General features: G+C 41.7%; 1 protein-coding gene across 3 annotated transcripts in view; it reads right to left on the minus strand.

The window, feature by feature from the left end:
* LOC136879210 (uncharacterized) overlaps positions 1-12632 on the minus strand; it is a 1250431-nt gene that overhangs the window by 923482 nt on the left and 314317 nt on the right. For all 3 annotated transcript variants that reach the window (XM_067153008.2, XM_067153007.2, XM_068228965.1), the window contains 2 exons: positions 8679-8861; positions 6245-6382 (listed from right to left, as the gene is read on the minus strand). In XM_067153008.2, the coding sequence (XP_067009109.2) occupies positions 6245-6382; positions 8679-8861 (321 nt within the window). The remainder of the gene's footprint in view (positions 1-6244; positions 6383-8678; positions 8862-12632) is intronic.

Here is a 12632-nt window from a genome sequence, read left to right on the forward strand (position 1 = left end):
ATTTATTTTAATGTGAGAGAAAGTCTCGCGCGCGACCACTCGCGGGTTAAAAACAAAAGGGCAGAGAGTGTGGGGTAGGACTGTTGATCAGGAATAGTATTCTACACAACATATCTTCGGTTGGGCACATAAATGAGCGAATGATGTGGACAAATGTTGGAGGAACTGCAACGAGAATCGTCTCATTCCAGTCAACATGTGAGGGTGGAGATGACGAGGTGGAGTGACATCATAGTCAAGGTCAACAGCAAGAATAGAATAGTGCTAATGGGTGATTTCAATACGAGAATTGGAAATAGAACTGAAGGATATGAAAGGATGATTGGTAAATATGGGGAAGATATGGAAGCTAATGAGAATGGGAAGCGTTTGCTGGACTTCTGTGTTAGTATGGGTTTAGCAGTTACTAATACATTCTTCAAGCTACTCATGGGAGGTTAGGGGCACCAGGTCCATAATAGACTATTATTATAACCAGTTTGGAATCCAGGATATCTGCTGGGAATGTGCGAGTATTCCAGGAAATGTTTGATGATACAGACAGAATCTTCACTCCCACCCAACAATAATTCCTGATAAGGAATGTTAGTAAAAAGTTGTATAGTATTACAATGACACTAATACGAGGGAGGATTTTACTTTTTATTTAAATTCATTAATGAAAAAACACAAGGCAATTGCAATTTACTTTTCCATATAGTTTCCTGCTTTGGAAGTGCATTTGATGTCCCTATCGTAAAAAGAACAGGGTTGTGTCACCAGCCAGTTGCGCACGAAGTCTTCCACACTCCCATCATCTTCAAATCGTTGTCCTCCTAGAGCTTCTTTAAGTGGTATGAACACATGGAAATTGCAGGATGATAAGTCCGGTCTGTTAGGAGGATGATCAAGTGTAGTCCAGTGCATTTCCTGTAGCATGGAGACAGTTAGAGCTGCAGTATGGGGCTGCGAATTTCCGAATCAGTTGGTCTCCTCTTTTACTGTGATATGCAACCCTCGCCTTGTTCAACAGTTTTGCAGTAGTAAGCAGCATTTATTGTGCGTCGTTCATGCAAAAAATCAATCAGCAAAATGTCTCGCAGATCAAGAAAACGGTTGCAGAACCTTAACAGATGACAGTCGAGTCTTGTCTTCCACTGGTGCTGCTTCCCCTTTCCTCTGCCACTCCTTACACACACGCGTCCTTGACAGTGTTTGATTACCGAACTGTGCAGTCAATCTCCGGCAAATTTCCACCACTGTAACTCCTTCACGAGCAAAAATTTTTATAATTATGCTTTACGCAGTGGGGGAGTGCACCTGTTGCTCCGACATCGTGAGCGTTGCTGACGAGACGGCGGGAAATATCTAACAGCACGCTCTCCCCACTCATAACAGTCCCGCCTGAGCATAGCAGAAGTGCGAGGCCAGTCCTACCAACTGTTGATGTTCAAGAACAAAAATCCAGTTTATATTTGATCGATCTTCGTAAATTTGTAGGATGCTTCTTAAGGCACCGATTCTCTTATTCGTAGTTTTTCTTTTAGTTCAGGTTTTGTTGAGATTTAGGAAGGAAGATGTCTCCGGCTCTCGTAAAAGCGGTTCCAATACTTCGCTGGTAATGAAAATGAGAAAGGCCAACGTGGGATTTGAACCCGCAGGCACCCAAGTGTATTGGTAGACCCAGAGAGCACATGAACGCTCTGACATTAGTGATAATGTCCTTTCTAACACTTAGTCCTGTTTCGAATATGATTTCAGGAGATGAGTAGGCCACACGTTCTAGGTCCTTAGAGAGCAGTGGAGTGGATGGGCTGAATGAAACATGCAACAAAGTTGATATAGCACAGTCATTCCGGGTCCTGATCTCAAGGCCTAGGATAGATAAAGTCTGCAGACAAGTAAGTGTAGAAAATCTTCAGCATGAGGAAATTAGACTGAACTATCTCAATATGATTAGTAAAAGGTTTCAAACAATGGATAGTAAGCAGGTTCACTATATAAAAAGAGAATGGATTTCATACAGGGATGTTGTAGTGGAAACAGCGCAGGAATATCTAGGGACAACTGTGTGTAAGGAAGGTAAAAAGCAAACATCTTGAAGGAATAGTGAAATGATAGCAGGTCAACTAAGGTTAGTTTGAATGGAGAATCCCACCTTCCAATACTTATTTGTTTATATTGCTATGTAACATAATACAGCTTAAAATCGAATTACAATATTAAATTACATGTTTCATTCCTAATATGGAACATATTCAGCTTAAAAAGATACAAACATTGGCATAAAAAACACTTATGATGTTAAAATGTTCCTTCATGTTAAATAAATCCTCAACAAGTCAGTGTTCAAGTTTGAGATAAAATCTGACGTAAGGGATCTTCTTTTTTCAAAAGCTGGAGAAGTATGTACTTTTAGTATCTTGAAGATAGACCTAAATTTTAAATTTTGAAATACAATGATAGGGGGAACTCCTAAAGAATAACCGAAGTTGAGGTTGATTTTTTAAAGTTTTAAGATGTTGAAGGCAGTCTTCCAGTGGGTCCCGCTATGTGTTTCCACTACAGTATCCCTGTATGACACCCATTCTCTTTTCATATGCTGAATCTGCCTACTGTCTATTGTTTGGAACTTTTTACCAATATTATTGAGGCAGTTCTAATTTCCTCATCTTGGAGATTTTCTACACTTATTTGCCTGCAGACAGATTTCACTTTCTCTATCCTAGATCTAGTTAGCAGTCCGCTGATGACATGAGATTGAAATATTTAAGATGTGTCACTGTCTTTTAAGATTTATCTTCATCACTGAAGTCTTTTGTGTCAAGGTCTCCACACACTCCCTCCTCAGTGACAACGTTAAGAAAACAACAAAGAAAGTTGACCGGTCCTTGATGTCTGCCTTGGGCACTGTTTTGAAACACTAGGAAGAGGTCCATTTTCTTGTTTAGTTGAAGAGGGTTGTAATGTAGAAGATTGGGGCTTAATGTTAATTGATGATGTCGAGATGCTCGCTTTAGTCTGTCGATTGATACTGTCTGTAGTCCTGATGGAAGTTCTAGAACAAAGTGTTTCACAGGATAAGCACTGACTTTGTAGGGACCATCATAGACAGGTTGAAGTGGTTTTCTTGTTGCATCATTTCACACGAAGACATATTCACACCGAGATAATGTGGAGTGAATAAAAACTGTTTTAGGAACTGTTTTCTTTCACAGTTTGGAGAGTTCTCACATGCTTGTACAGGAATGTTGGCGTATCATGTTCATCTGAGGGGCTGTGGAAGAAATTAGCACTCCATAGATCATTTCTGCACAACTCGCTCTGTACCAAAGGAATTTTTGTGACCCAGTCCTCAGTGACATGAGCCTTCACGGATGATTTGAGATTATAGGTAATACATTCCATACTGAAGAGCAATATAATATCAAACAAAAGCTAAAGGTTTCCCCCTGTTCATTACTAAAGTTACACATATTTGAGAAATCCAGTTTCGGTCTTGCTAGAGACCATTCTCTGTCAAAATCATTGAAGTTAAGGCACGACATGAATTATAGGTAGATCAAATTTATGAAGCAAGCGTGTGTTGTTGATATTCGGCGCAATACAAGTAAACATTTGAATGATAAACATTGATTTGATTTGAGATGTCAATGCCAACACTCAATCGTTCCATTGACTGCAGCATGGTATGCTATCATTTTAGTATGGTGAATTCCCAGGGATTGCATTAGTCATTTCAAAATTTCACATTCAAATTGTGTAACTTGCTCCCCTACGTCAAGATTTCTACTTTACCATCTGCTCAACTTCTCCGGCCTGCTTCGACCGCTTACCCAGCCCGCTATGCACTCGACTACTGCTCGCCCTCCGGCCCCTCCCCTCTGCCGCTGCTTGTGTACGTCACGTCTGGTTCTCGTACTTTCTGGACTTCGCTCTTACGCTATAAATGCTCGCCCTGGCCTCGAACTGGCAGTCTTAAGGACTATCTCCTTTATTTGCCTTCAGGGGGCCCTACCCACGCCGCCAGCGGCCATACCATGTTGAGCTCCACGCTGCTATCACCGCAGTTGAGCAACATAGGCCTTGGTCAGTGTTTGGTTGGGTGTCCGCAAGCGCGCAACCCATCGCTAACGGCCCCCGCTACGGCCAAGGACTGGGCCGAGAGGGGACCGGTGGCGACCCACCACGGCGTGCCCCCCGTGAGCACCGAGCGAAATGCGTCGGAGGAGCACAGAACAGACCTCACCTCTGATTCTGTGCACGTAAACCTGACGCAGGACGTTCACGTACCGGGGTGCGCCCCCACCACCACCACCAGGACAACTCCCATGACCGGCGAACGAGCCGAGCCCCGAGAAAGGAGCACGCAGCGCGGGAAGTGCGAACCAGTGGGCCTGACGCTATGTGCGAGCGAACGGGAACCGAAGTCACAGGATACAAAGACTTTGCATTTACTTATTTTAATGTGTCGTCGCCTTATTTGCAATGTTATGTATTTGTATTGGTGACTGAAGATGTCCTATAAGAGGACGAAACATGTTTCTCGAGTGTAATTTAATGTAGTCTTTTAAATAAAGACAATTACAGTATTGTAAAGGTGGAATTATAAAATCTAAATTTTCACAAGTTGAGAGTTTGACAATACGGGCTCTAATATGAAATTTATAACGTGCAATGTTGATGCCAACCAGGCAGGTAGAGCTAACAAATATTCAAATCTTAAGACCAAAATTGCGAAAATAGGTAAGGACATTCTATTCCTGAAAAACTGTCTCAAGGAGGGACTCGTCCCTAATTTTTTGAAATCTGTTCAAAACAAGAATGTATTGTCGTACTGGCATAGAAAGACACAACATTCTATGGATCAGGGCACCATTTTAACATTGAAGATGGACAAGACGCTATCACGCCGCGTCACGGGATACAAAGACTTTGCATTTACTTATTTTAATGTCTCCTCGCCTTATTTATAATGTTATGTATTTGTATTGGTGACCGAAGCTGTCCTATAAGAGGACGAAACATGTTTCTCGAGTGTAATTTAAAGTAGTCTTTTTAATAAAGACAATTACAGTATTGTAAATGTGGAATTATAAAATCTTAATTTTCACAATCAATCAATCAATCAATCAATCAATCAATCAATCAATCAATCAGAAAGGAGACATGATGGGGAGGAGAGAAGAGATGTTGTGCTGACCGGCAATTACAACATGAAGAGAATGGACTGGCCCTTGGTAAGAGTGACAGAGGTGTTCCCGGGAAGAACAATGTAGTATGAGTGGTGACGGTGAAAGCTGCTGCTCGAGAATTCATCCAGCCAATACAATGTGTTTCTCTCCCATAAGCCCAGATAAAGGTGCAATACTGTTACAAGGTCTGCAGCTCCTAGTCCCTCCTTGCAAGGTACCCAAGTTACCAGCATAGGCAGGAAAGTGAACATCCCTACACGTTTTCTTGAATGAAAGAACTTAAACTGTGTTTAGAATTTTGTTGTGTAAATAAATTTGATTTGACAGTGTAAAATCAATGGTGGGAGGAAGTTGTGTCTGGACAACCAATGTTATTGTGAATGGAGAAGGCGGTGAAGTTATAAGTCAAGTTTTAAAAATGAAGACAAATGCTCCTTTTTGGTTCTATATTATTGCTGTAAAAATGGCTGAATCTCTAAATATATGGTTGAGAATTTGGGGAAGGAGTGAAACGGGTAGTTTCATTGCTGTGCCTTAATGTGAAAGAGGATCTAGCAATAACAGGTGAGTTGGTGACACCTCTATTCTGGAATCCAGTAGCACCAGCAACTGAATATATAGGGAATGAGGTCTTGTTTATTCATGAGTTAATCTTGGTTCTGGGCTGGCAGAGTGCTATAACAATGAATAATTCTTCCATCTGGGGAAACCTTGAAATGCCTCAAAGGATGAAATACTCCTGGATGCTGGATTACAAACAATAAACCTGGTTAAAAACTGAACAAGACACATGATCTTGGCCTGGAGCTGGTAATAAAAGGGAATAAATGGAAAAAGAAGTGCATTTTCCCCAAACTGAAAGCATCTGAATAAGAAGGAAATCAAACCTGGGGGTCCGAGGGCCTCAACTATGGAGCTGGACTAAGATGATGATGATATGAGTAGAACCATAACCTCAGTCTTAACAGAATTCACAAATATTCTCAAAAAGGAATGGACTCTCGCTTGTTTGTTATTAGCTCAGTACTCCATTTCAAAAACTTCTCAGTAGTATGTAAATGTATATTTACCTCTGACGCTGCTGTTTTCGAAGGAGGCATATCGATGGCTGCTATTCTCCGGAGCAGTAGATCACTCTTCTCTCTCTCGACTCTCTCACAGCGGCTCCTCATCATTTCTAGCTCTTGTTTGAGGCTTTCAATCTGCTCCTGGAAATGTTCACTTTCATTGTGACAATTTCAGGATAAAAAAGAATACCAGATAAGCACAGCAAAAGAAAAGTTCAGTTTACTTATCACAGAGTACATATCAATTTTCCCGGAAGGGTGAAATAAAGTAAAATAGTGGAAAATCATGTTTTCAACTAGGCTACAACAATTCACTGACTGAGTGCATCTGGTTACAACATATCCTCAATAACAATGATTTTGTCTGTGTTCTTATATTGTTGCTTGTGTTTTACTGTGATATTTTATGGGAATTAAGCAGTAAAACTCACTCCGACATACCCGGACGAGTGACGCTGCGCACAGCTCACCTCCTTGTGTTGCCTCCAATCACAAGATCATGATTTCAAACCTGGCAGAAAAAAGTCCATTTGGCTCTTGATGTCATATGAAACACACTCACCAGTGAAACACGACGTATTTCACACAAAATTTCATGTTAGTCCATTTGAAACACAGTAAAAATCAAATATTATGACATTACAAAAATATGGCAATGTATCATAAGTTAATTAGCCCACTTGAGAAGTGTCAGCACAATAAATGATAAAGATTATTTATTTGGCGTATGATGAATAATGACAACCTATAAACTATTTACACAACCAGTGAAAAATGATAAAGATGGTTGATCATGACAATCACAACAGTCCACCAACATGAATTTGGAAATGTTAAAACCTGAAGCTCTGCACAGTTTCATATGCAGTCCATTTGTTCACTTGTTTTCAACAGATTTCCATTGCATCAGTAATGGGTATTACCGCCTCTGGCTGCAGTTACAAATGTGATTCAATCAGGGATGCTCAGGATACCTGCCTGGAGCGCAGCCACGGGAACGTCTCCCAAGCAACTACTCTACTCACATACACACAAGCACCACGTGTTCCACTAAAATCTCCTCCATGTATCGGTGGGCTGTCAGACGTAAACTCTACTTGCGCATCGCACAGCCTCCATTGAACGGTGTCCAGATAAAGTACAGGGTGTACAATGTTCCCCGGATCTTCTCCGTACTCTTTCCCTTTCATCCGGTGCCCTCAGATAGAATCTGAGCACTGAGTTCCACTCGATGGGTGTTGGCGAATTGCATCCGAGAGGCACGGTGCTCATGTGGTTGACCTCTTGATCCGAGAGGCACGGTGCTCATGTGGTTGACCTCTTGATCCGAGAGGCACGGTGCTCATGTGGTTGACCTCTTGATCCGAGAGGCACGGTGCTCATGTGGTTGACCTCTTGATCCGAGAGGCACGGTGCTCATGTGGTTGACCTCTTGATCCGAGAGGCACGGTGCTCATGTGGTTGACCTCTTGATCCGAGAGGCACGGTGCTCATGTGGTTGACCTCTTGATCCGAGAGGCACGGTGCTCATGTGGTTGACCTCTTGATCCGAGAGGCACGGTGCTCATGCGGTTGACCTCTTGATCCGAGAGGCACGGTGCTCATGTGGTTGACCTCTTGATCCGAGAGGCACGGTGCTCATGCGGTTGACCTCTTGATCCGAGAGGCACGGTGCTCATGTGGTTGACCTCTTGATCCGAGAGGCACGGTGCTCATGTGGTTGACCTCTTGATCCGAGAGGCACGGTGCTCATGTGGTTGACCTCTTCATAAAACCTCCTCCTTGCTGCCCTTTCGTTGATGTTTGCTGGAAACAATTTCTGGCCTCTAGAGCTGTTGCGTATCGATCACGAAGAACTTCCATTACAAGAAAGCGATCAGCACACTATGAGAAGAACCGGGCCCCGTGTCCTCTCTGTACACGTTAGAACAAGACGTGCCAGTAACGTGTGCTACATAACATATACTGTGCAATACTACACCCTTGCTGCCTTAGAAGCTGTAATGTCCACAGAAACAAGAGGCACCACAGCTCCTTGTAGTTATTCTTGGCAAAGGTCAGGAAATGTGATTGTCATAATCAGTAATGTTCTTCAATTATTGTGCTGAAACTTCTGAACTAATTAACTTACGTTATATTGCCATATTGTTGTAAGGTCAAAAATTTAAATTATACAAGGTTTTAAATGGACTAACACTAAATTTTGTCTGAAATACGTGGTGCTTCTTTTGTTTCGCTGGTGAGTATATGTCAGCTGTCTGATTGATTCTTACATAGCCTAAATGCTACTCAATTTTAGGTTAAGATGGCAAGCGCTCTGGCTGACCTGCGTGATGCAGTGTGTTTTCTATTCTGAAAACTGGACTTGTACTGACTGGCTTTCAAACACTGTTTCATTCAATATAGTCATAATTTAGTTGTTAATACAATCAATTACCTGCAATTCATTTTCATTTCGGTCCACCAGTGTTGTCTCTGTGGTCTCCGTACCGGCAATACTCGTCGAGTCGTCGTCGCTCTCTTCTTCACTGGTCCCTGATGAACTGCTGCTACTACTCGATGCCGCTGCTGGTTTCTTGCTACTGTTTGTACTAAATGCTGGAGGTTTAGGGGGCTTTACCTAGAAATCATTAGATATGTTATATACTTGCTTTAAAAAAACGGAAGGTAGTTCTGAATGAAAGATACGACAATAACACTTATTTTAAGCCACATTTCTCCAGGTGTTGATATAAATAACTTTCTATTCAAGTTAGTAAGCTAGTTTAATGGAGGACAGGAATTAAAGTACAACATAGGAAGCGGGAAGAGAGAAGCAGTGAGTCGAGCAGAGGAGGTACAGGGAAGTTAAGAGAGACCAGCACCCGGCCCCACGGTGAAGGGGTAACGTGCCTGCCTCTTAACTGCAGACCCCGAGTTGGATTCCCAGCTAGGTCAGGGAATTTTACCTGCATCTGAGGGCTGGTTTGAGGTTGACTCAGCCTACGTGATTAAAGTTGAGGAGCTATCTGACGGTGAGAAGGCGGTCCCGGTCTAGAAAGCCAAGAATAACGGGCGTGCTGACCACACGACATCTCGTAATCTGCAGGCCTTTGGGCTGTTGCACTATGGGGAGCGGTTGGGTTGAGGTTCTAGCCATGGGCGACTCTACTCTTAGGCATGTGCGGACGCAGGGTAGAGTGTTTTCTAGAATTAGGTTAAGACACGTATTGAGGAAAATAAAAGGAATGGAGGAGGATAAGGAGAAGGTGGTAATTTTCTACATTGGTATCAGCAATATAAGAGAAGAAAGAACAAATACAAACGTACTTGAGGATTCGTTGTAAGTGTGAAACTGAAGTTAAGGATGTGAAATTCCAGTATCTAAAGGGCCCTTTCCACGTTCAGACTTGTCTGCACTGTTCACGCTGCGTTTACACGTTCCGACCATTTGTACAGCTTTCGCGCAGTCCTGTATTTCTAATCGAGACGAGCGGAGGTAGTACTTATTCCCTGACCATGGCCACATTAAGTCAATTAACTTACAAAGTGGTACTTCTGTCTAGTGTTGTTATTTCGGAAGTTAAAAAGCGGAAGAAATCATAACGTAGAAGGTGGACAAAAGACTGGCTTCTACAGCACGTTTTGCTTTCGCACGTTGATCTTTTGAAGGAGTTAACATTGGAAAAAGATGACTGCTTTAACTACTTGAGAATGGACGAAGAGAAATTCTTAGTGGTGTTGCAGTATGTCACACCGTATATAAGGAGAGAAGACGGTGTAATGAGAGAATCGATAAGCACTTTAGAAAGACTTGTAATAACACTGAGGTTTCTGGCAACGGGAAAGAGCTATGCGGACCTTAAATTTTCTGCTATAGTGTTGTTGTTTTTTTTTTGTTTTTTTTTTTTTTTTTGCTAGTTGCTTTACGTCGCACCGACACAGATAGGTCTTATGGCGACGATGGGACAGGGAAGGGCTAGGAGTGGGAAGGAAACGGCCGTGGCCTTAATTAACGTACAGCCCCAGCATTTGCCTGGTGTGAAAATGGGAAACCACGGAAAACCATTTTCAGGGCTGCCGACAGTGGGGTTCGAACCTACTATCTCCCGAATACTGGATACTGGCCGCACTTAAGCGACTGCAGCTATCGAGCTTGGTCTGCTATAGTGTCTCCTTCATCTTTAAGCCACATCATTCCGGAAACATGCCGTGCTATATATGACATTCTAAGAGAGGAATATTTAAAGGTGAGAATTCAAAGGCATTATTTTGCTTAGGTAAAATAGATTGCATGTTCCTTCCTCAGCTGCAGGAGTTCCGTTCTGTAAGTTGAGTGCATTCATTCATTCATTCATTCATTCATTCATCCATCAATAATAAGGGCTCTCTTTTCATCTGGTGGTTATCCGTGATAGGGAGAGAACAGTAGCGGTATTTATTGGATCATGAAAATATGCATGAATACAATCCAATCGTGCAATCATTCATTCATCTATCTATTCATGCAGTAATTCACAATGTGTGTTGTAATTGCAGTATAACTGGATCAGGTACAGAATTGTGACATGAAGCACTAATTTAACTCACGAAGTGTGAAGATAGGCCTGCATGTTGTCCTAGATCATATAACACTGTTAACATCTAGGACAAAATGAATGAACGAATGAATGAATTAATTAAAATACAATTTCAAGATTGGGTGTAAATAGTTAGTAGGCTTAATTTTAATGTTTAATGTTGTGATAGATGGACAAGTTGTGATAAGGAAATGTTAGTTTAGAAACTAATACATCATATGGCGGTCACTGTATTCTTTGCTCTTGATCTTCCAAACACTTGGCAATGATTTATAGAGTTCTATTAATTCAATCATAAATGTACGGGTACAATTACGCGAATCTTGAGCAAACTCACTCATAGCTGTTCCTGTATTGAGAGCAAACACTACGCTACAGTACACTACATACACGCTCCCAGACGAAGGACTGAGCTTTATACGCTCAGACTTGTCTGCGCGTGGTCTGTGTTAATTCAAACTCCGCCAGACTTTGCACAGGCCGAACACAGACCTCAGTGTAGACCAAAATTACGGTCGGTGATTCATTTACACGCAACGACTTGTCTGCACAAACACGGTCTGTACAGGCAGATCTGTGTAAATGTCTGAGCGTGTAAACGGGCCTTAACTTTATGTTTTTGGGATGTACAGATCTAGAGAGAGTCATCTCTGTGAAGGTCGAGATAAAGCATGGTGAAGGACAGCCGAATAAGAAAATGATGGAACCAGCAAGAGAGAAAAATATTCAAGATGTGATGCTGATAAAACCAGATGAGGTACAAATGATCACCTGGCTGTTTTTGCCATAGCTAAAAACAAATGCAATATAAAGAGGGCTGTTTTAAAGAGAGGACTATTAGACAATACCATATGGTTGGTAAGAAACGAATCACCATGACCGTCTGGCAGAATTTCTAAAAAGTAATTACGATCAGTGGAAAACACTAAATAAAAGTGGTGAGGAATGGGAAAAAAAACCACATAACAGAGAATTAAAGAGATTAAGAAATAGAGTTAAGAATGGCTGTGGTAGTAAACAGACCTTACGGAATTTAGCATTCACGTGTTCCCTAGATCGAACTTGTGAACTTTTCTCCGATTGTCAAATGTAGGCTACTGTTCTTCACACGTCACCTGATCTGACCCTATCAACTTTGTGTGAATTGAATAAAAAATTGCTAGTTCTATAAGCTATTTCATTGTCAGTTTTCTAAAATCATCTTGTTTAAATTGGCAAATTCATATGTTAGAAAAAGGAAATTAAATAATAATGAATATACAACCCCCTGCCTCATTCTTCCTACTGCTTTCCCGTTACCTGCAATACATTCACAGCCTGTGAACGACAAGCAACAACTATATACTGGAGAACAAGTGCAGAGCTGTAAGGGTACGTCCAAGATGCACGCTGACTGTCTGGTGGGATGTGGCCATTATGAAAGCTGGTTGTCAGCGCAGACAGAGCTGCCACAAAAGAAAAGATATGAAATACAACTGATCAGTGTAGCATGGAACTAACAAGAGAACAGGCTGCAGCTCTATTGCTGCTAAGTGACAATGTTACAATGAGAAGTGATATACATCCAATAAATGAATTAAGATATATTTACGGGGAGTACAAACAGTTACTTGTCGACGAAAACAGATTTTTGAATATTTCAGAATGAGTTCGGATACGTTTTGTTTTATTTTGTTAAAATTTGAACACAGGCTTACTTAGAACTGGGCGAATTACCACACTCGATACGAAAATCAACAGCCTGCGCGGCAGGTTGTCTGAAACCAGAATGAACGAATCATTCCGGTAAATATCTGAGTCAGACTACCAGTGCGCAGGTGCATTATGGCCAG

This window comes from Anabrus simplex, chromosome 8 (assembly GCF_040414725.1).
Source record: "Anabrus simplex isolate iqAnaSimp1 chromosome 8, ASM4041472v1, whole genome shotgun sequence".
Taxonomy (NCBI): domain Eukaryota; kingdom Metazoa; phylum Arthropoda; class Insecta; order Orthoptera; family Tettigoniidae; genus Anabrus; species Anabrus simplex.